General features: G+C 39.5%; 2 protein-coding genes across 2 annotated transcripts; both read left to right on the top strand.

Annotated features, from left to right (window-relative positions):
• The first annotated feature begins 4,649 nt into the window (after positions 1 to 4,649).
• Positions 4,650 to 5,600, top strand: LOC123787621 (olfactory receptor 2AG2-like). Its single transcript, XM_045790428.2, has one exon. It carries the CDS (start codon positions 4,650 to 4,652, stop codon positions 5,598 to 5,600), a length of 951 nt encoding a protein of 316 aa, XP_045646384.2.
• Positions 5,601 to 16,601: 11,001 nt separating this feature from the next.
• LOC148108736 (olfactory receptor 2AG2-like) lies at positions 16,602 to 17,552 on the top strand. Its single transcript, XM_087868533.1, has one exon. It carries the CDS (start codon positions 16,602 to 16,604, stop codon positions 17,550 to 17,552), a length of 951 nt encoding a protein of 316 aa, XP_087724659.1.
• The last annotated feature ends 7,944 nt before the right edge of the window (positions 17,553 to 25,496 follow it).

Raw genomic sequence — 25,496 nt, 5'->3', positions numbered from 1 at the left:
CATCCTCACCAACACTTGTTATTTCTTACTGTTTTGATACTAGGCATTCTGATTAGTGTGAGGTGATATGTTTTTGTGGTTTTGATTTGCATTTCCCTGATAATTTGTGATATTGACTATCTTTTTTTTAATAATATTTTTTATTATATTATGCTAGTTACCATACAGTACATCCCTAGTTTTTGATGTAAAGTTCCATGATTCATTACTTGCATATAACACCCAGTGCACCATGCAATACGTGCCCTCCTTAATACCCATCACCAGCCTATCCCATTGACTATCTTTTCATGTGTCTGTTGGCTCTCTGTATGTCTTCTTTGGAAAATGTCAAGCAAAGCTGGAGGTATCACAATCCTTGATTTCAAGATATACTACAAAGTCATAGTAACAGTAACAGTATGGTTCTGGCACAAAAATAGACATATAGATCAATGAAATAGAATAGAAACCCAGAAATAAACCCACTTGATTAATCTATGACAAAAGAGGCATGAATATACAATGGGGAAAAGCCAATCTTTTCATTTAATGGTGCTGGGAAAACTGGACAGCTAGATGCAAAAGAATGAAACTGTACCACTTTCTTATACTGAACACAGAAATACACTCAAAATGGATTAGAGACCTAAATGTGAGACCTGACCATAAAACTCCTAAAAGAAACATAGGCAGTAATTTCTCAGACATCAGCCTTAGCAACATGCTTATGGATATGTCTCCTCAGACAAGGAAACAAAAGCAAAAATAAACTATTGGGACTACACCAAAATAAAAAGCTTCTGCACCATGGCAGACACCATCAACAAAACAAAAGGCAACCTAGTGAATGGGAGAAGATACTTGCAAATGATATATTCAACAGGGGGTTAATATAAAAAATATATAAAGAATTTTTACAGCTCAACACCAAAAAAAAAAAAAAAAACCCCAAACAATCTGGTTAAAAAAATGGGCAGAGGACCTGTATAGACATTTTCATGTATATTTTAGTTGGAATTTGAGAGCAACTGTGGTGGACACTCATTCATTCACTCATTTATTAATTTAGCAAACATTTATTGGGTACCAACCCTGTGCAGTTACCAGGCTAGAAGCTAGAAATGTGATTGGGAACAAAACAGGCCTAGTTCCTGTCCTTCTGGACTTATATATTAGTGTAGTATGCTACCAGATTAACCCAGAGATCAGAAGGAAAAAGAAATTATTCATGTTAATATGGAACAGACAAAGCTTTAGTCTTTTTGCACCAGAATAAGGAGGAATATGGGAATTTAGAGAGTTTAAAACAAACCCAGTAACACAAAATAATACATACTACTGGATTTTGCAAAGAGGACTTTGGAGATCTCGATACAAAATATGTCACTTCAGCTCATGTAGGGTACATGGCAGGAGGTGAAACAAATGGGCTGAGGAGTGTAATGAAATGAAGTGTGCCACAAAGTGTGCCATGAAGTGAAGTCTGAGCCAGAAAAAGCACCTACACGCGATGCAATAGGATCTCTTTCCTTTCAGACTACCCAGAATGGAGAGGATATTTGTCAACCTGGAAATCACCTATTGAAAATGTTGATTGGCTCCACCAATGGAAACACCCTGAGTCCCCACACCACCCCATACAGGAGAACAGTTAAGGACAACTCTCTAAACAAGAAATCTGCACTGAACTGTTAAAGAGTGAGAAATACAATTTTATTGGGTTATCCTACTATTATTTGGGGTTCTCCGATTAGGTTATGATACTGTTATTTCTGGGTTCTCTAATGTAGCAGGTGGCAAGTGTTATCTTCACATACAAAAAATGAGCAATTGAGAGTAGAAGAAGATCCAGTTTTATAAATGCCTTTTGAAAAAGTTTGTGGCAAAACTGGAGGGGATTTAGAGATATAGTCCAAAAGGAAAGAAAGACTGAAATATTGTTTGTTTGAACAGGGAAATCTTTATTATATTTGGAGGCTGAATGAGGTTGGAGGGAGAGCTTATAACACAAGAAGACCATGTAAATGAGAGAGCAAACAGGACAGGGAATGAACATGAGGAAATAGAATATTGGTAATAACTACAAGGTCAACTCCTCCACAGAAGGCACTCTGGGAGTGTCCTATGGCTGACACAAAACCCACCTTAAGATGTGGGGCAGAGCCCTGATCATGAAAAGGACCCTTGCTTCCTGGTCTATGCAGTCAGCAGTCCATAGAAATGAGCCATCAGTGCCTCCTTAGGGTAGGATAGAACCGTGGAGCGTCTGAACTCATTTAGCAAGAGAACAGGGCAGGGATACCAGGCCAGGAAACATGCCCAAGAGGACTCATTAACATCCTGTTTCCTGGACCAGCATTTCCAGGGGAGGCCATTTCAGCTGAGAAGAGAAGTCCCTGGGAATGTAGGAGTGGAATAAAGTAGAGAGGGTAGGGTCATGGGATAAGGAGGCAGAACAGCCTCCCCAAGGACAGGGCCCTGGCTCACTGTTCTCCCCAGGGACAGTGAAGCCACGCACAGCACGGTCTCCCTTGGGCAGCTCTTCCAATATCTACTTCCTCCAGATTCCTGCTGCTTTCATCTTTGCTCCCAGACCCTAGCAAGAGTAAATGACAGTCTGCGCACCTGGACCCAAGAACTCAGTCTGACAATTTCTCCAGAGCTGGATGGGTTCTCAACCTGGGGACCTGAGAGATAGAAGCAGTTTCTCCTAATTCTCCATAGGTGTGAGAACAGGAAATCCATCTCTGAAGTAGAGCTCCACAGAAACTACCCAAGGACTGTATTAGCCCTCTGTCTCTATTTCATCTCCGGAGCAGAACTGTAGAGGAATAGAAGGACCAAAAGCGGCCCTGACACCTATCTTGGTCAGACTTCTCATACTCTTAACACAACTTAGCAAAATTTAAAGCAGTTGGACACTGCTGGAAAAGCTTATGCTTCCCCCATTTCTACAGGAAAATCCTTGACTCTCAAACACCCCCCACGGCAGTTTGCCTGGTTGGGCAGCTTGGCTTCTCAATACCTGAGGTAAAGACTTTATCTCTCTTTCAGGGAATTGTGCAGCCGCTAGATTTGTTGAGTTGAGGAACAGAGCCCAAAGCAGACCCTAAGAACTTAAGCTACTCTGTTTTCCAGATTCCCTAGTGCTTTGGGCTCTGTACCCCATCCTAATGACCTCTATTCTTGGTTTTCTAAACATGAAGAAAAAAATCCATGAAAATGAAGAAAGAGTCTGTGCCACATCCCAGGTCTGAGTGTCTGCTTCCTGGTGGGAGTATCGGTACCTGTCCTTAGAGCCCAGGCTTTGCTGGCCTCTGATATGGGACTTTTGCACCTATCTGGTGACAAATGCCTCCAAATCAAAGGGCCACCTAAGAACCAATGATATGCCTGTCATATGCTGTAATACCTTTCTACCATTAAAACCCTGTGAACCCAGGAGAGACCAGTAGAAGAACCAGTGAAATGTCCAAATATAGAAGCCACAATATAGAGTAAGGATTTAGAGAAAGATGCTTCACTTACAGATTCTTTGACACAGGATCAGAATTGGATTATCTGCCTAGTTCCCATGATGCATGACCTTGATGCTTGTCAATCCCAAGTCCCATTCTCTTCTGACTTTTCTCTGGGGTTGGGTGTCATACCCTAACAGCAGCTTTCCAGAACAGGAATTCATCCTCCCTATCCCTGTGGCCCTTCAATCCAGTGTAGATACTCTGGCCCTGCAGGAGGGAGAGTGGGGATCTGGGTCAGGTGCAATAGAGGGAATAGAGGATTATTGAGCCTGATTACAACATACAACACATGCTCTTTTGTTGCCAGCACCTTTCACCCTTTCTCCCAAACACAAACACTCTGATCTTCCTGGGCAGGACATCGTCAGTTATCAGATCTTTGAGTTCTCCCAGGCTCACGTGTTTGCGTAACCTGTAAAGAAACACCTATGTTGTCATTGATCCTAAAGGTTTAGCTCATAAAAGTGACACCATGTCAAACACTCCACCCCCTAGTGTCAGACAGTCTAGAATCCCCTCTCTCTCAGACACATGGAGAGTATGGAGCTGGTCCAGAGACGTGACTAAGGTGGACATATTTTAGCTCTTCCTGCGAGGCTTACATCTATAGCCTTCAAACAAATGTGGGCATAAATTGTATGGAAAATGAAGTGGAAGTGCTCGGTTGAAATCACACTTCTGTACCTGCTTTAGAATTTTATATTCAGCACAGGTCTGTTAGGGCACTAACGGGATATTTAAATCGTTAGACAAGCATTATACTTACAACATAGGTACAAAAATAACCAAGGGCTTGGGTTCTGAGATATTACTTTCTAGTGCGAGAGAGATGACTTAATCATTCTGGAAAGATACATGTCCAGGTTTGATGTCCTGAATAATATTTTCGTGTAGTGACGTCTTAATGTTTAGCTATTACTGTGGTGCCTGCTCTCCATTCAGATGGTTCTTTCATCAAGGTACAACCAAAAGTGTCAGAAACTGAGAGATGAAAAGGTAAAGTCCATTTCCAGTAGGAAAGACATTGCCTCATTGGACTCATGTTGGCCATCACTAGGAGCCTGTGATGTTACAAACTAGGGACCACCTTAGCAAAAATTCACTGAGAATGTGTTTGGTTCTAGGCAACTAAAGAAACAACACAGAATGGAGTACGGGAATTCCACCTTGGGCAGTGGCTTTATATTGATGGGGATTCTGAATGACAGTGGGTCTCCTGAACTGCTCTGTGCCACAATCACAGTCCTGTACATGTTGGCCCTGACCAGCAATGGCCTGCTGCTCTTGGTCATCACAATGGATTCCCGGCTCCACGTGCCCATGTACTTCCTGCTCGGGCAGCTCTCACTCATGGACCTTCTCTTCACGTCTGTTGTCACTCCCAAGGCCCTCATGAGTTTTCTGCACAGTGAAAACACCATCTCCTTTGGGGGCTGTGCCCTTCAGATGTTTCTGGCACTGATGCTGGGTGGTGCAGAGGATCTGCTATTGGCCTTCATGGCCTATGATAGATATCTGGCCATTTGTCATCCTCTGAACTATGTGGTCTTCATGAGGCCAAGGGTCAGCTGGCTCATGGTGGCCACAGCCTGGCTACTGGCATCTCTGAATGCTCTAGGACATACCTTGTATACGATGCACTATCCCTTCTGCATGTCCCGGAAGATCAGGCACCTGCTCTGTGAGATCCCACCTTTGCTGAAGTTGGCCTGTGCGGATACCTCCAGATATGAACTCTTGGTGTATGTGACAGGAGTGACTTTCCTTTTTCTTCCTCTTTCTGCCATCATTGCCTCCTATGCACTAATCCTGTGTACTGTGCTTCGAATGCCCTCAAGTGAGGGGAAGCAGAAAGCCCTAGTCACCTGCTCTTCCCACCTGACAGTGGTTGGGATGTTCTATGGAGCTGCCACATTCATGTATGTCCTGCCCAGTTCACTCCACAGCCCCAGGCAAGACAACATCATCTCTGTTTTCTACACGGTTGTCACTCCAGCTCTGAACCCCCTTATTTACAGCCTGAGGAATAAGGAGGTCATGGGGGCCTTGAGGAGGGTCCTAGGAAAATATATATTGCCAACACACTTCACAATCTAAGGAGGATTATGGCTTGTCTCTCACCATGTCTTCTGCCAATCAAAAGTGGTACACAACTGGTCTATATAAGGTACTCTGAGGAGATACAAACACTCAAAATTTCTATTTCAGTGTAGTTGTGAGCATTGAGATCTTAAGCTGTACTCACATGGGACATGTCACCTTGACCTTGGAAGCCCATATTGTAAAAGGCACTAGAAGAAGGATAGCATGGAAGGGGTATCATAGACTCACTCCATGGTAGGGCACCATCCTGACATGATTAGCAAGTAGACCAAGTTTCAGTTTCAATATGCAGCAGTGAGAAACAGCATTAGTTTTAGGGTTACCAAACTCCAGTGGCCTCTAAATATCAGAGGAGGACTGCTCTCTTAGACAGTTAAAGAGGAAAGTATGGTCAGAAGGTAAATTGACCTTTTTGTTTATTAGGCAGATGGTTTTTCAAGCAATTATATTAGAAAGAGTAATAGATTTGTTTATTTATTTAAAAAAAATTTTTAATAATATTATGTTAGTCACCATACAGTACATCCCCGGTTTCTGATGTAAAGTTCGATGATTCATTAGTTGCATATATCATCCAGTGCACCATGCAATACGTGCCCTCCTTACTACCCATCACCAGTCTGTCCCATTCCCCCACCCCCCACCCCTCTGAGGCCCTCAGTTTGTCTCTCATAGTCCTTAGTCTCTCATGCTTCATTGCCCCTTCTGATTACCCCCCTTTCTTTATCCCTTTCTTCCCCTACCGATCTTCCTAGTTCTTATGTTCCATAGATGAGAGAAATCATATGATAATTGTCTTTCTCTGCTTGACTTATTTCACTTAGCATTATCTCCTCCAGTGCCGTCCATGTTGCAGCAAATGTTGAGAATTCGTTCTTTTTTTTTTTTTTTAAAGATTTTATTTATTTATGTGACAGAGAGACAGCCAGTGAGAAAGGGAACACAGCAGGGGGAGTGGGAGAGGAAGAAGCAGGCTCATAGCAGAGGAGCCCGATGTGGGACTCGATCCTGGTACGCCGGGATCACGCCCTGAGCCAAAGGCAGACGCTTTAATGACTGCGCTACCCAGGCGCCCCGAGAATTCGTTCTTTCTGATAGCTGAGTAATATTCCATTGTATATATGGACCACAACTTCTTAATCCAGTCATCTGTTGAAGGGCATCTCGGTTCCTTCCACGCTTTGGCTATTGTGGACAATGCTGCTATGAACATTGGGGTGCATATGGCCCTTCTCTTCACTACGTCTGTATCTTTGGGGTAAATACCCAGTATTGCAATGGCTGGGTCATAGGGTAGCTCAATTTTTAACTTTTTAAGGGACCTCCACAGTGTTTTCCAGAGTGGCCGTACCAACTTGCATTCCCACCAACAATGTAGGAGGGATCCCCTTTCTTCACATCCTCTCCAACAATTGTTGTTTCTTGCCTTGTCTATCTTTGTCATTCTAACCGGTGTAAGGTGGTATCTTAGTGTGCTTTTGATTTGAATTTCCCTGATGGCTAATGATTTTGAACATTTTTTCATGTGTCTATTAGCCATTTGTATGTCTTCATTGAAAAAGTGTCTGTTCATATCTTCTGCCCATTTTTTGATTTGTTTATTTTTTTCTCATGTATTGAGTTTGAGAAGTTCTTTGTAGATCTTGGATACCAGTCTTTTATCTGTAGTGTCATTTGCAAATATATTCTCCCATTCCGTGGGCTGCCTCTTAGTTTTTTTGACTGTTTCCTTGGCTGTGCAGAAGCTTTTTATCTTTTTTTTTTCTTAAAGATTTTTTATTTATTCATTTGACAGAGATAGGGACAGCTGGCGAGAGAGGGAACACAAGCAGGGGGAGTGGGAGAGGAAGATGCAGGCTTCCCGTGGAGGAGCCTGATGTGGGGCTCAATCCCAGAACGCCGGGATCACACCCTGAGCCGAAGGCAGATGCTTAACAACTGAGCCACCCAGGCGCCCCGAAGCTTTTTATCTTGATGAAGTCCCACAAGTTCATTTTATCTTTTGTTTCTAGAAAGAGTAATAGATTTGTAACTGCATTTGTACTCAAGACTTAAGAAGTAGTCCACATCGAATAGATTGTAAATAAAGATAATACCTATGTTGAGATAGTGGATGAAGTAAGTGGGGCATTTCTATACTGTCGAAAACTAAAATTAAAAGAAAAAAGAAAAATGAGTAAAATAGAATGTGAAAGTACCAGCTTTGATGCAAGGTAGAAATACAATAACAGAGACATCTGTTGTATATATTACTTGAATTTTTAAAAAATGTGACTTTACATGTGTACAGACATGTTTTGAAACATCAAAACAATGCGAGGAGCTCATATTCTTGAGGTGACTGTATGTATATGTCTGTGTCCGTAGGAAAGGAGGGATAAAATATGTATATTGATTTTCTAGCTAGCTTATATATGCTTTATTTTGTCGTTTGATACTGGTGTGGGAAGATTATTAACAAAAGGTGGGAACTGAAATGTGTTTAATTAAGAAGTTTTTAAATACCCTGGCTCACATGGTTGGATTTTTTTTTTTAAGTTAATGCTTTGTGAAAATTCAGAAATACTTTTTTTTGTCTTTATAGGAAAATCTTCAATTGCTTAATATGTAAAGCTGAATCATAAGAGCTAAAGCTAATTTATAAAACTAAACCAGGTTCATTATAAGAACAGAAAATTCAGAAATTTAGAATGAAGCTAAAATTACCTGTAACGTTGTCCTTTCATTTTTTTGTTATCCATATATGTATTTTACTTGTTACTGTACATGATGGCTTTAATCGTGTACATGTTTGTACATGTCTGTAATATAAAATTTAGTGAACTTTATTCCTTGTTGGGGGGAACGTTATAGTGTACGAGTAGGGAGTGAGTGACAGAGAGGGAATGGGTCAGAGTATGTGAGAGTGATCTCCGGTCTCCCTTTATTATTTGTGCATCTGGGGATATTAAATTAAGCTCTTTGTGCCTCAGTTTGCTTATCTTAAAAGTGGTGATAATAATAGGACTCATGATGATCTCATGATGTTTTTAGGATGATTGAATAAGATAATAAATATCAGGCACTGAGAGCAGAGCCTGGCAAATAGTGCTTAAGACAATAAATAGTAGGTAGTCTTGAAAAAACTCAATTTTAAATGGCTACATAATATTCCATCATATAAATAAATCTTTAATATAGTTAGGAAATTGCTTACATTTAGTTTTGGTTCCCCAAATTTTCTTGTGAGGGTTTGATTTTAGGTCAAATTTCTAGGAGTGAAATTACTGACAAATGGCAAAGATACTATTTAAAATTACTATTGCAAAGAGCCAAATTGCTTTTCAGAAAGTTAGAAACACTTTGCATTCTGGCTAGCATTCTGCAGGAGTGCCTGCCTTTCTATAGTCTTTCTAGTGCTGTCTTATCATATGAATTCTTTTTGCCAATTCAGTAAACACGAAAGAGATGTAACAGATGTTTTCCTTGATATTACTTATTTGATTTTATCCTAATGATTTTTTTGTAGTTCTTTATAGAAGAAGATTATGAACAATTTGATAGTATTATATGTGGCAACATTTGTTTTCAGTTTCTCATTTAGATACATGATAGGATTTGTGGGCTAGGGAAGTGTTAGAGTATTTACACAGTTGGTATATATCCATCTTTTTCCTTTGTATTCTTCAGAAGATTGTACCCTTCTAATTCTCATTCTTAATTCAGAAAATATTAACATATATTTCTTTTAGATTTCCTTAATGATTTCATAAGTGATATTTAAGTCTTTAATTTTTGTGCAATTTATTTTGGTACATGAAGTAGGGTGAGGCTTTAAGTTAATTGTGTTTCCAAATAGCTGATTTTCCTATTAATTTATCATTATTATTTTTTTTTTTTACAATTGCTTGGCTATATGCTATCTTCTTATAAATATAACAATAAAGAGTATCTCTGGGCTAGTTCTCTAGTTCCAGTGGTCTATTAAGACTTTCCTCCCTCATTTTTCCTCACTAACTTTTCCTGAAGTTTTATTATCTATTTAATCTTCCTGGTTAACTTTTGAATCATCAGCTATATGTCCCCCAAAATATTGGTATATTCATTGCAATTGTATTTAACTTAAATTGATGTGGAAATTTTGACTTTTTGCGATACAGTCTTACCATCCCATCACACCACCCTAATTCAATCTGTTGTTCTCTGAAAATACCATTTCACACCTCACTCTCAGCTTATGACTTTGTATCATACAACCTTGAGAAAAAGAGGAGTCATACAGGACTTCCTCATCTTCCACTACCAAATTTACCAGCACATCTGCACATAGCTTTTTGTCTTTTAAAAGAATCCATTTTAAGGCCAGATCTTCCAATAGTGCTTTTGATACCTAGCTCTCTTACTACTCAGAGAAATTGGTCCTGGAATTACTTGTTCTCCACTGGATCATCTCCATCTCTGTTGGAACATTTGCCATAGGTTACAGACATGCACAGGTGTCTCCCATCTTAAAGTACTTTTCCTTGAACCATATTCCCCCTCCAGGTATACTCCATTTCTTAGAGAAAATCATCTTGAGAGACATGTGTATACCCATGGTTTCCACATTCTTTTCTACCATTCATGACTCATGCCATGGTAATCAGGGTCCCCCCATCGTGCCTGTCCACCCCTCAACCCCTGCAATGCAGTTGTGCTTGTCAACAACGCAGGGGTTTATGACTCAGTTGTCTGACAAAAAAAAAAGTTTGCATATTTTATAAAATGATAAATGTAAATTTTAATATCTTTACCTATGAGGACCAATGATTGTGAAAGGGCTTAGAGATTAAAAACTATATTACAATGGGATACAATAAATTTTTGTAATCCTCATATCTCAAAAATTTTTAAGTAATTTTGTAAGAATATTTCCAACAGTGCTAACTAAACAGGACTTAATTGTCATTAATGTTTTTATTCTCTATCTCTGTGTGTGTGTGTGTGTATTTCCCTAGATGACATTCTGTCTTGAATCGCACTTCCTTCTTAACTTGCATAAATCATCCTGCTCACTTCTCCAAACTCCTTTTTTTCTCCTTAAATGCTAATTGGGAAGACTTGCAATTTGAGGCCTCAGGAAAAATAGTTCATTCATTTTGAATAAAAATTTAAAGAGCATGTATTTTACAGCTTAATAAAATGTAAAATTAGAATAGAATTGGTAATGCAAAATGGTTCAGTCACTGTGGTAAACAGTTTGCCAGTTTCTTATAAACTTAAGCATGCACATATACAACTGAGAAAGTTGACTCTGAGGTATTTACCCCAGTGAACTGACAATTTGTACTCATTCGAAAATCTTTCCATGGATGTTTATAATTTTTTTTATAACTAACAAAAGTGGAAACATCACAAATGTTCTTCAACTGGTGAATGGATTAACAAACAATGATACATTCATACAATTGTATACTACTCAAATAAATGGGAATGGTGGGAATAAACTACTAATACAGGAATATGGATGAATCTCAAGCATATTATGCTAAGTGGAAGAAGCTAGACTCAAAATGTCTGATACCATTTTTCATGACATTGTGGAAAAGACCAAACACTGGTGACAGTCAACAAATCAGATAGCTAGCCTGCCTTAGGTGAGCACTTGGTGAGAATTTAGGGGCTGATGAAATTTGGTATCTTGATTTTGGTAGCGGCTACATAACTATACAAAGTTGTCAAAATTTGCAGAACTGTGTACTAAAAAAGGTGAATTTCACTGGATACAAATTTTACTTCAATAAAAAATTTTAAAATAGGAAATGATAATTTTATGTAAATGAGTGAGGTTTTTAATATTCTGCTTCTGTACCTTCCTTTAAGTACCCATAGAAAAATCCCACTTCCACCTTGTTATTTATGTCAAGACTTTTAATTTTACTATTTTAATATATTGGATACTAAGCCTTTATCAGATATGTCATTAGCAAATATCTTCTCCCATTCCATAGGTCGCCTTTTAGTTCTGTTGATTGCTTCCTTTGCTGTATAGAAATACTTTGATGAAGCCCGATAGTTTATTTTTGCTTTTGTTTCCCTTGCCTCAGAAGACATACCTAGAAAGAAGTTGCTACAGCCGATGTCATCAAGGTTACTGCCTGTGTTCTCCTCTAGGATTTTTATGGTTTCCTGTCTCACACTCAGGTCTTTAATCCATTTTGTTCTTTTTGTGTGTGGTGGAAGAAAGTAGTCCAGTTTCTTTCTTTGCATATTGCTGTCCAGTTTTTGCAACACTATTTGTTCAATAGACTGTCCTTTTCCCGTTGGATATCCTTTCTTGCTTTCTCAAAGATTAATTGGCCATATAGTTGTGGGTCCATTTCTGGGTTTTCTATTCTGTTCTATAGATCTATATGTCAGTTTTTGTGCCAGTACCATATTGTTTTGATCATTACAGTTTTATGATATAACTTCAAGTCCAGCTTTGCTTTTCTTTTTCAAGACTGTTTTGGCTATTCAGCACCTTTTGTAATTCCACACTAATTTTAGGATTGTTTGTTCTAGCTCTGTGAAAAATGCTGTTAGTATTTTGGTAGGGATTGCATTAAAAATGTGTAGCTCGTTTTGGGTATAGTATAGACATTTTAACAATATTTGTTCTTCCAATCCATGAGCATGGAATGTCTTCCCATTTGTTTGTGCCATCTTCAATTCCTTTCATCAGTGTTTTAAATATATATATTTATATGTATATATATATATATATATATATATTTTCAATTAATGAAGTTTACCAACTCATTTAGTGAACTTCTGTGTTTACCATTGCACTCCGTATTATAGAATTCCCTAGGCATCACTTTTCTTCTTGCTGAAATTACATATTTTATTGGGGTGGGTCTTTGGGAATGAATTTTTTTGTTTTGTTTTTAATTTGTCTTCTCTCTTTAATTATGATTTATCTGTACATAGAATTCCAAGTGTACAGTTATATTCCCTCACTGCTTTTGATGGTATTTCTCTCATCGTATTACTGCCAGGAAAAGACCATTATAATCTGTCTTTACTTATCTCTGGGAGAAATTAAAGATTTTAATTAACATTGACATTCTGCAGGTTCAGTACTGTGTGTATTTCTTTTTTTTTTTAATACAAGTAAAAACTTTATTTGTCCACACCAGGATTAAATCACTTAACAGAAACACAAAAGATGGTGGGAAGTTGGCATACACAGCACCTCATTTACATCATATCTTTAGGAGGCAGAGTGTTAATCCCACCACTGTATCATCACTTCTACAAGCAACGCCACCTTCTCTTCCTTGTCCTTCCTTAAATGTCTCTTGCACCATCAGCGGGCTGTTGGACCTAGCACACAGCAGCGCTAATGTGCCTCAGGGTCTTCTTCCCCATTACTGTCACAACACAGTGCCTTCTATGTCTGAAAGCGTTTTTACATTCATCTGTTCATTTGGCCTTCACAACATTCCTGTGAGGTAGGTAGGAGAGTTATTCATTCCTCCCTCTGTAGGTAAGGAACCTGAGTCACAGAATGGTAAAATGACCTGCTAAAAGACAGGCAGCTACCAATGGCTGGGCCTAGAGCCTAGGCAGGATTTCTTTCTTTTCTTTCTTTCTTTCTTTTTTTTTTTAATTTTCTATTATGTTAGTCACCATACAGTACATCCTTAGTTTTTGATGTAATGTTCCATGATTCATTGTTTGTGTATAACACCCAGTGCTCCATGCAATATGTGCCCTCCTTAATACCCGTCACCAGCCTATCCCAATCCCCCACCCCCTCCCCTCTGAAGCCCTCAGTTTGTTTCTCAGAGTCCATAGTCTCTCGTGGTTCATTCCCCCTTCTGTTTACCCCCCCCTTCATTCTTCCCTTCCTTCTCCTACAGATCTCTCTGCTATTTCTTATGTTCCATAAATGACTGAAACCATATGATAATTGTCTTTCTCTGCTTGATTTATTTCACTTAGCATAATCTCCTCCAGTCCTGTCCATGTTGCTGCAAATGTTGTGTAATCGTTCTTTCTGATGGCTGAGTAATATTCCATTGTATATATGGACCACATCTTCTCTATTCATTCGTATGTTGAAGGGCATCTCGGCTCCTTCCACAATTTAGCTATTGTGGACAATGCTGCTATTTCTGAGCTTGTTCTCATTCGTATGGCCTCCTCTTAACAATATTTCACCACTTTTTGTTTATTTCATTAAGAACTTTCTTTTTATTTTCCCTGCTCAATGCTTACAACCTGGTTCACTCTCTTTTCAAGTATCACTGGTGGCAGACAACAATAACACCAAGACTTACATTTCCACACAAAGGCCAAATTGGAAAGCCAAAGGTAAATGAAGGGAAGATCTCATAACTATAGGCTCCACAGGGCACAGTCCTAAGGACTGGAAGTAGTCATGTTAAGAGGATCATAAAGGAAGCGTTGGAGGTGGTGGGTGAGGAAGGATGTGGAAGGAGTATCCTACACTGACACAAAACCCACCTTAAGATGTGGGGCAGAGCCCTGATCATGAAAAGGACCCTTGCTTCCTGGTCTATGCAGTCAGCAGTCCATAGAAATGAGCCATCAGTGCCTCCTTAGGGTAGGATAGAACCGTGGAGCGTCTGAACTCATTTAGCAAGAGAACAGGGCAGGGATACCAGGCCAGGAAACATGCCCAAGAGGACTCATTAACATCCTGTTTCCTGGACCAGCATTTCCAGGGGAGGCCATTTCAGCTGAGAAGAGAAGTCCCTGGGAATGTAGGAGTGGAATAAAGTAGAGAGGGTAGGGTCATGGGATAAGGAGGCAGAACAGCCTCCCCAAGGACAGGGCCCTGGCTCACTGTTCTCCCCAGGGACAGTGAAGCCACGCACAGCACGGTCTCCCTTGGGCAGCTCTTCCAATATCTACTTCCTCCAGATTCCTGCTGCTTTCATCTTTGCTCCCAGACCCTAGCAAGAGTAAATGACAGTCTGCGCACCTGGACCCAAGAACTCAGTCTGACAACTTCTCCAGAGCTGGATGGGCTCTCAACCTGGGGACCTGAGAGATAGAAGCAGTTTCTCCTAATTCTCCACAGGTGTGAGAACAGGAAATCCATCTCTGAAGTAGAGTTCCACAGAAACTACCCAAGGACTGTATTAGCCCTCTGTCTCTATTTCATCTCCGGAGCAGAACTGTAGAGGAATAGAAGGACCAAAAGCGGCCCTGACACCTATCTTGGTCAGACTCCTCATACTCTTAACACAACTTAGCAAAATTTAAAGCAGTTGGACACTGCTGGAAAAGCTTATGCTTCCCCCATTTCTACAGGAAAATCCTTGACTCTCAAACACCCCCCACGGCAGTTTGCCTGGTTGGGCAGCTTGGCTTCTCAATACCTGAGGTAAAGACTTTATCTCTCTTTCAGGGAATTGTGCAGCCGCTAGATTTGTTGAGTTGAGGAACAGAGCCCAAAGCAGACCCTAAGAACTTAAGCTACTCTGTTTTCCAGATTCCCTAGTGCTTTGGGCTCTGTACCCCATCCTAATGACCTCTATTCTTGGTTTTCTAAACATGAAGAAAAAAATCCATGAAAATGAAGAAAGAGTCTGTGCCACATCCCAGGTCTGAGTGTCTGCTTCCTGGTGGGAGTATCAGTACCTGCCCTTAGAGCCCAGGCTTTGCTGGCCTCTGATATGGGACTTTTGCACCTATCTGGTGACAAATGCCTCCAAATCAAAGGGCCACCTAAGAACCAATGATATGCCTGTCATATGCTGTAATACCTTTCTACCATTAAAACCCTGTGAACCCAGGAGAGACCAGTAGAAGAACCAGTGAAATGTCCAAATATAGAAGCCACAATATAGAGTAAGGATTTAGAGAAAGATGCTTCACTTACAGATTCTTTGACACAGGATCAGAATTGGATTATCTGCCTAGTTCCCATGATGCATGACCTTGATGCTTGTCAATCCCAAGTCCCATTCTCTTCTGACTTTTCTCTGGGGTTGGGTGTCATACCCTAACAGCAGCTTTCCAGAACAGGAATTCATCCTCCCTATCCCTGTGGCCCTTCAATCCAGTGTAGATACTCTGGCCCTGCAGGAGGGAGAGTGGGGATCTGGGTCAGGTGCAATAGAGGGAATAGAGGATTATTGAGCCTGATTACAACATACAACACATGCTCTTTTGTTGCCAGCACCTTTCACCCTTTCTCCCAAACACAAACACTCTGATCTTCCTGGGCAGGACATCGTCAGTTATCAGATCTTTGAGTTCTCCCAGGCTCACGTGTTTGCGTAACCTGTAAAGAAACACCTATGTTGTCATTGATCCTAAAGGTTTAGCTCATAAAAGTGACACCATGTCAAACACTCCACCCCCTAGTGTCAGACAGTCTAGAATCCCCTCTCTCTCAGACACATGGAGAGTATGGAGCTGGTCCAGAGACGTGACTAAGGTGGACATATTTTAGCTCTTCCTGCGAGGCTTACATCTATAGCCTTCAAACAAATGTGGACATAAATTGTATGGAAAATGAAGTGGAAGTGCTCGGTTGAAATCACACTTCTGTACCTGCTTTAGAATTTTATATTCAGCACAGGTCTGTTAGGGCACTAACGGGATATTTAAATCGTTAGACAAGCATTATACTTACAACATAGGTACAAAAATAACCAAGGGCTTGGGTTCTGAGATATTACTTTCTAGTGCGAGAGAGATGACTTAATCATTCTGGAAAGATACATGTCCAGGTTTGATGTCCTGAATAATATTTTCGTGTAGTGACGTCTTAATGTTTAGCTATTACTGTGGTGCCTGCTCTCCATTCAGATGGTTCTTTCATCAAGGTACAACCAAAAGTGTCAGAAACTGAGAGATGAAAAGGTAAAGTCCATTTCCAGTAGGAAAGACATTGCCTCATTGGACTCATGTTGGCCATCACTAGGAGCCTGTGATGTTACAAACTAGGGACCACCTTAGCAAAAATTCACTGAGAATGTGTTTGGTTCTAGGCAACTAAAGAAACAACACAGAATGGAGTACGGGAATTCCACCTTGGGCAGTGGCTTTATATTGATGGGGATTCTGAATGACAGTGGGTCTCCTGAACTGCTCTGTGCCACAATCACAGTCCTGTACATGTTGGCCCTGACCAGCAATGGCCTGCTGCTCTTGGTCATCACAATGGATTCCCGGCTCCACGTGCCCATGTACTTCCTGCTCGGGCAGCTCTCACTCATGGACCTTCTCTTCACGTCTGTTGTCACTCCCAAGGCGCTCATGAGTTTTCTGCACAGTGAAAACACCATCTCCTTTGGGGGCTGTGCCCTTCAGATGTTTCTGGCACTGATGCTGGGTGGTGCAGAGGATCTGCTATTGGCCTTCATGGCCTATGATAGATATGTGGCCATTTGTCATCCTCTGAACTACGTGGTCTTCATGAGGCCAAGGGTCAGCTGGCTCATGGTGGCCACAGCCTGGCTACTGGCATCTCTGAATGCTCTAGGACATACCTTGTACACGATGCACTATCCCTTCTGCATGTCCCGGAAGATCAGGCACCTGCTCTGTGAGATCCCACCTTTGCTGAAGTTGGCCTGTGCGGATACCTCCAGATATGAACTCTTGGTGTATGTGACAGGAGTGACTTTCCTTTTTCTTCCTCTTTCTGCCATTGTTGCCTCCTATGCACTAATCCTGTGTACTGTGCTTCGAATGCCCTCAAGTGAGGGGAAGCAGAAAGCCCTAGTCACCTGCTCTTCCCACCTGACAGTGGTTGGGATGTTCTATGGAGCTGCCACATTCATGTATGTCCTGCCCAGTTCACTCCACAGCCCCAGGCAAGACAACATCATCTCTGTTTTGTACACTGTTGTCACTCCAGCTCTGAACCCCCTTATTTACAGCCTGAGGAATAAGGAGGTCATGGGGGCCTTGAGGAGGGTCCTAGGAAAATATATATTGCCAACACACTTCACAATCTAAGGAGGATTATGGCTTGTCTCTCACCATGTCTTCTGCCAATCAAAAGTGGTACACAACTGGTCTATATAAGGTACTCTGAGGAGATACAAACACTCAAAATTTCTATTTCAGTGTAGTTGTGAGCATTGAGATCTTAAGCTGTACTCACATGGGACATGTCACCTTGACCTTGGAAGCCCATATTGTAAAAGGCACTAGAAGAAGGAAAGCATGGAAGGGGTATCATAGACTCACTCCATGGTAGGGCACCATCCTGACATGATTAGCAAGTAGACCAAGTTTCAGTTTCAATATCATGCAGCAGTGAGAAACAGCATTAGTTTTAGGGTTACCAAACTCCAGTGGCCTCTAAATATCAGAGGAGGACTGCTCTCTTAGACAGTTAAAGAGGAAAGTATGGTCAGAAGGTAAATTGACCTTTTTGTTTATTAGGCAGATGTTTTTTCAAGCAATTATACCAGAAAGAGTAATAGATTTGTAACTGCATTTGTACTCAAGACTTAAGAAGTAGTCCACATCGAATAGATTATAAATAAAGATAATACCTATGTTGAGATAGTGGATGAAGCATTGGGACATTTCTATACTGTCTAAAGCTAAAATTAAAAGAAAAATGAGTAAAATAGAATGTGAAAGTACCAGCTTTGATGCAAGGTAGAGATACAATAATAGAGACATCTGTTGTATATATTACTTGAATTTTTAAAAAAATGTGACTTTACATGTGTACAGACATGTTTTGAAACATCAAAACAATTGCGAGGAGCTCATATTCTTGAGGTGACTGTATGCATATGTCTGTGTCCATAGGAAAGGAGGGATAAAATATATATATTGACTTTCTAGCTAGCTTATATATGCTTTATTTTGTCGTTTGATACTGGTGTGGGAAGATTAGTAACAAAAGGTGGGAACTGAAATCTATTTAATTAAGAAGTTTTGAAATACCCTGGCTCACATGGTTGGATTTTTTTTTTTTGAGGTTAATGCTTTGTGAAAATTCAGAAATACTTTTTTTTTGTCTTTATAGGAAAATCTTAAATTGCTTAATATATAAAGCTGAGTCATAAGAGCTAAAGCTAATTTATAAAACTAAACCAGGTTCATTATAAGAACAGAAAATTCAGAAATTTAGAATGAAGCTAAAATTACCTGTAACGTTGTCCTTGCATTTTTTTGCTATCCATATATGTATTTTACTTGTTATTGTACATGATGACTTTAATCGTGTACATGTTTGTACATGTCTGTAATATAAAATTTAGTGAACTTTATTCCTTGTTGGGGGGGAACGTTATAGTGTACGAGTAGGGAGTGAGTGACAGAGAGGGAATGGGTCAGAGTATGTGAGAGTGATCTCCGGTCTCCCTTTATTATTTGTGCATCTGGGGATATTAAATTAAGCTCTTTGTGCCTCAGTTTGCTTATCTTAAAAGTGGTGATAATAAAAGGACTCATGATGATCTCATGATGTTTTTAGGATGATTGAATAAGATAATAAATATCAGGTACTGAGAGCAGAGCCTGGCAAATAGTGCTTAAGACAATAAATAGTAGGTAGTCTTGAAAAAACTTAATTTTAAATGGCTACATAATATTCCATCATATAAGTAAATCTTTAATATAGTTAGGAAATTGCTAACATTTAGTTTTGGTTCCCCAAATTTTCTTATGAGGGTTTGATTTTAGGTCAAATTTCTAGGAGTGAAATTACTGACAAATGGCAAAGATACTATTTAAAATTACTATTGCAAAGAGCCAAATTGCGTTTCAGAAAGTTAGAAACACTTTGCATTCTGGCTAGCATTCTGCAGGAGTGCCTGCCTTTCTATAGTCTTTCTAGTGCTGTCTTATCATATGAATTCTTTTTGCCAATTCAGTAAACACGAAAGAGATGTAACAGATGTTTTCCTTGATATTACTTATTTGATTTTATCCTAATGATTTTTTTGTAGTTCTTTATAGAAGAAGATTATGAACAATTTGATAGTAATATATATGGCAACATTTGTTTTCAGTTTCTCATTTAGATACATGATAGGATTTGTTGGCTAGGGAAGTGTTAAAGTATTTACACAGTTGGTATATATTCATCTTTTTCCTTTGTATTCTTCAGAAGATTGTACCCTTCTAATTCTCATTCTTAATTCAGAAAATATTAACATATATTTCTTTTAGATTCCCTTAATGATTTCATAAGTGATATTTAAGTTTTTAATTTTTGTGCAATTTATTTTGGTACATGAAGTAGGATGAGGCTTTAAGTTAATTGTGTTTCCAAATAGCTGATTTTCCTATTAATTTATCATTATTATTATTTTTTTTTACAATTACTTGGCTATATGCTATCTTCTTATAAATATAACAATAAAGAGTATCTCTGGGCTAGTTCTGTAGTTCCAGTGGTCTATTAAGACTTTCCTCCCTCATTTTTCCTCACTAACTTTTTCTGAAGTTTTATTATCTATTTAATCTTCCTGGTTAACTTTTGAATCATCAGCTATATGTCCCCAAAATTCTATTGGTATATTCATTGCAATTGTATTTAACTTAAATTGATTTGGAAATTTTGACTTTTTGCGATACAGTCTTACCATCCCATCACACCACCCTAATTCAATCTGTTGCTCTCTGAAAATACCATTTCACACCTTCACTCTCAGCTTATGACTTTGCATCATACAACCTTGAGAAAAAGAGGAGTCATACAGGACTTCCTCATCTTCCACTACCAAATTTACCAGCACATCTGCACATAGCTTTTTGTCTTTTAAAAGAATTCATTTTGAGGCCAGATCTTCCAATAGTGCTTTTGATACCTAGCTCTCTTACTACTCAGAGAAATTGGTCCTGGAATTACTTGTTCTCCTCTGGATCATCTCCATCTCTGTTGGAACATTTGCCATAGGTTACAGACATGCACAGGTGTCTCCCATCTTAAAGTACTTTTCCTTGAACCATATTCCCCCTCCAGGTATACTCCATTTCTTAGAGAAAATCATCTTGAGAGACATGTGTATACTCATGGTTTCCACATCCTTTTCTACCATTCATGACTCATGTCATGGTAATCAGGGTCCCCCCATCGTGCCTGTCCACCCCTCAACCCCCGCAATGCAGTTGTGCTTGTCAACAACGCAGGGGTTTATGACTCAGTTGTCTGACAAAAAAAAAAAGTTTGCATATTTTATAAAATGATAAATGTAAATTTTAATATCTTTACCTATGAGGACCAATGATCATGAAAGGGTTTAGAGATTAAAAACTATATTACAATGGGATACAATAAATTTTTGTAATCCTCATATCTCAAAAATTTTTAAGTAATTTTGTAAGAATATTTCCAACAGTGCTAACTAAACAGGACTTAATTGTCATTAATGTTTTTATTCTCTATCTCTGTGTGTATGTGTGTGTGTGTGTGTGTGTGTATTTCCCTAGATGACGTTCTGTCTTGAATGGCACTTCCTTCTTAACTTGCATAAATCATCCTGCTCACTTCTCCAAACTCCTTTTTTCTGCTTAAATGCTAATTTGGAAGACTTGCAATTTGAGGCCTCAGGAAAAATAGTTCATTCATTTTGAATAAAAATTTAAGAGCATGTATTTTACAGCTTAATAAAATGTAAAATTAGAATAGAATTGGTAACGCAAAATGGTTCAGTCACTGTGGAAAACAGTTTGCCAGTTTCTTATAAACTTAAGCATGCACATATACAACTGAGAAAGTTGACTCTGAGGTATTTACCCCAGTGAACTGATAATTTGTACTCATTCGAAAATCTTTCCATGGATGTTTATAATTTTTTTTATAACTAACAAAAGTGGAAACATCACAAATGTCCTTCAACCGGTGAATGGATTAACAAACAATGATACATTCATACAACTGTATACTACTCAAATAAATGGGAATGGTGGGAATAAACTACTAATACAGGAATATGGATGAATCTCAAGCATATTATGCTAAGTGGAAGAAGCTAGACTCAAAATGTCTGATACCATTTTCATGACATTGTGGAAAAGACCAAACACTGGTGACAGTCAACAAATCAGATAGCTAGCCTGCCTTAGGTGAGCACTTGGTGAGAATTTAGGGGCTGATGAAATTTGGTATCTTGATTTTGGTAGCGGCTACATAACTATACAAAGTTGTCAAAATTTGCAGAACTGTGTACTAAAAAAGGTGAATTTCATTGGATACAAATTTTACCTCAATAAAAAATTTTAAAATAGGAAATGATAATTTTATGTAAATGAGTGAGGTTTTTAATATTCTGCTTCTGTACCTTCCTTTAAGTACCCATAGAAAAATCCCACTTCCACCTTGTTATTTATGTCAAGACTTTTAATTTTACTATTTTAATATATTGGATACTAAGCCTTTATCAGATATGTCATTAGCAAATATCTTCTCCCATTCCATAGGTCGCCTTTTAGTTCTGTTGATTGCTTCCTTTGCTGTATAGAAATACTTTGATGAAGCCCGATAGTTTATTTTTGCTTTTGTTTCCCTTGCCTCAGAAGACATACCTAGAAAGAAGTTGCTACAGCCGATGTCATCAAGGTTACTGCCTGTGTTCTCCTCTAGGATTTTTATGGTTTCCTGTCTCACACTCAGGTCTTTAATCCATTTTGTTCTTTTTGTGTGTGGTGGAAGAAAGTAGTCCAGTTTCTTTCTTTGCATATTGCTGTCCAGTTTTTGCAACACTATTTGTTCAATAGACTGTCCTTTTCCCGTTGGATATCCTTTCTTGCTTTCTCAAAGATTAATTGGCCATATAGTTGTGGGTCCATTTCTGGGTTTTCTATTCTGTTCTATAGATCTATATGTCAGTTTTTGTGCCAGTACCATATTGTTTTGATCATTACAGTTTTATGATATAACTTCAAGTCCAGCTTTGCTTTTCTTTTTCAAGACTGTTTTGGCTATTCAGCACCTTTTGTAATTCCACACTAATTTTAGGATTGTTTGTTCTAGCTCTGTGAAAAATGCTGTTAGTATTTTGGTAGGGATTGCATTAAAAATGTGTAGCTCGTTTTGGGTATAGTATAGACATTTTAACAATATTTGTTCTTCCAATCCATGAGCATGGAATGTCTTCCCATTTGTTTATGCCATCTTCAATTCCTTTCATCAGTGTTTTAAATATATATATTTATATGTATATATATATATATATATATATTTTCAATTAATGAAGTTTACCAACTCATTTAGTGAACTTCTGTGTTTACCATTGCACTCCGTATTATAGAATTCCCTAGGCATCACTTTTCTTCTTGCTGAAATTACATATTTTATTGGGGTGGGTCTTTGGGAATGAATTTTTTTGTTTTGTTTTTAATTTGTCTTCTCTCTTTAATTATGATTTATCTGTACATAGAATTCCAAGTGTACAGTTATATTCCCTCACTGCTTTTGATGGTATTTCTCTCATCGTATTACTGCCAGGAAAAGACCATTATAATCTGTCTTTACTTATCTCTGGGAGAAATTAAAGATTTTAATTAACATTGACATTCTGCAGGTTCAGTACTGTGTGTATTTCTTTTTTTTTTTAATACAAGTAAAAACTTTATTTGTCCACACCAGGATTAAATCACTTAACAGAAACACAAAAGATGGTGGGAAGTTGGCATACACAGCACCTCATTTACATCATATCTTTAGGAGGCAGAGTGTTAATCCCACCACTGTATCATCACTTCTACAAGCAACGCCACCTTCTCTTCCTTGTCCTTCCTTAAATGTCTCTTGCACCATCAGCGGGCTGTTGGACCTAGCACACAGCAGCGCTAATGTGCCTCAGGGTCTTCTTCCCCATTACTGTCACAACACAGTGCCTTCTATGTCTGAAAGCGTTTTTACATTCATCTGTTCATTTGGCCTTCACAACATTCCTGTGAGGTAGGTAGGAGAGTTATTCATTCCTCCCTCTGTAGGTAAGGAACCTGAGTCACAGAATGGTAAAATGACCTGCTAAAAGACAGGCAGCTACCAATGGCTGGGCCTAGAGCCTAGGCAGGATTTCTTTCTTTTCTTTCTTTCTTTCTTTTTTTTTTTAATTTTCTATTATGTTAGTCACCATACAGTACATCCTTAGTTTTTGATGTAATGTTCCATGATTCATTGTTTGTGTATAACACCCAGTGCTCCATGCAATATGTGCCCTCCTTAATACCCGTCACCAGCCTATCCCAATCCCCCACCCCCTCCCCTCTGAAGCCCTCAGTTTGTTTCTCAGAGTCCATAGTCTCTCGTGGTTCATTCCCCCTTCTGTTTACCCCCCCCTTCATTCTTCCCTTCCTTCTCCTACAGATCTCTCTGCTATTTCTTATGTTCCATAAATGACTGAAACCATATGATAATTGTCTTTCTCTGCTTGATTTATTTCACTTAGCATAATCTCCTCCAGTCCTGTCCATGTTGCTGCAAATGTTGTGTAATCGTTCTTTCTGATGGCTGAGTAATATTCCATTGTATATATGGACCACATCTTCTCTATTCATTCGTATGTTGAAGGGCATCTCGGCTCCTTCCACAATTTAGCTATTGTGGACAATGCTGCTATTTCTGAGCTTGTTCTCATTCGTATGGCCTCCTCTTAACAATATTTCACCACTTTTTGTTTATTTCATTAAGAACTTTCTTTTTATTTTCCCTGCTCAATGCTTACAACCTGGTTCACTCTCTTTTCAAGTATCACTGGTGGCAGACAACAATAACACCAAGACTTACATTTCCACACAAAGGCCAAATTGGAAAGCCAAAGGTAAATGAAGGGAAGATCTCATAACTATAGGCTCCACAGGGCACAGTCCTAAGGACTGGAAGTAGTCATGTTAAGAGGATCATAAAGGAAGCGTTGGAGGTGGTGGGTGAGGAAGGATGTGGAAGGAGTATCCTACACTGACACAAAACCCACCTTAAGATGTGGGGCAGAGCCCTGATCATGAAAAGGACCCTTGCTTCCTGGTCTATGCAGTCAGCAGTCCATAGAAATGAGCCATCAGTGCCTCCTTAGGGTAGGATAGAACCGTGGAGCGTCTGAACTCATTTAGCAAGAGAACAGGGCAGGGATACCAGGCCAGGAAACATGCCCAAGAGGACTCATTAACATCCTGTTTCCTGGACCAGCATTTCCAGGGGAGGCCATTTCAGCTGAGAAGAGAAGTCCCTGGGAATGTAGGAGTGGAATAAAGTAGAGAGGGTAGGGTCATGGGATAAGGAGGCAGAACAGCCTCCCCAAGGACAGGGCCCTGGCTCACTGTTCTCCCCAGGGACAGTGAAGCCACGCACAGCACGGTCTCCCTTGGGCAGCTCTTCCAATATCTACTTCCTCCAGATTCCTGCTGCTTTCATCTTTGCTCCCAGACCCTAGCAAGAGTAAATGACAGTCTGCGCACCTGGACCCAAGAACTCAGTCTGACAATTTCTCCAGAGCTGGATGGGTTCTCAACCTGGGGACCTGAGAGATAGAAGCAGTTTCTCCTAATTCTCCACAGGTGTGAGAACAGGAAATCCATCTCTGAAGTAGAGCTCCACAGAAACTACCCAAGGACTGTATTAGCCCTCTGTCTCTATTTCATCTCCGGAGCAGAACTGTAGAGGAATAGAAGGACCAAAAGCGGCCCTGACACCTATCTTGGTCAGACTTCTCATACTCTTAACACAACTTAGCAAAATTTAAAGCAGTTGGACACTGCTGGAAAAGCTTATGCTTCCCCCATTTCTACAGGAAAATCCTTGACTCTCAAACACCCCCCACGGCAGTTTGCCTGGTTGGGCAGCTTGGCTTCTCAATACCTGAGGTAAAGACTTTATCTCTCTTTCAGGGAATTGTGCAGCCGCTAGATTTGTTGAGTTGAGGAACAGAGCCCAAAGCAGACCCTAAGAACTTAAGCTACTCTGTTTTCCAGATTCCCTAGTGCTTTGGG

Source organism: Ursus americanus, chromosome 16, assembly GCF_024610735.1.
Source record: "Ursus americanus isolate L20-20 chromosome 16, mUrsAme1.1.p, whole genome shotgun sequence".
In the NCBI taxonomy this organism is placed as follows: Eukaryota; Metazoa; Chordata; class Mammalia; order Carnivora; family Ursidae; genus Ursus; species Ursus americanus.
Note: the sequence above shows the minus strand (reverse complement) of the source record. Positions and strands in the feature narration are given on the sequence as shown.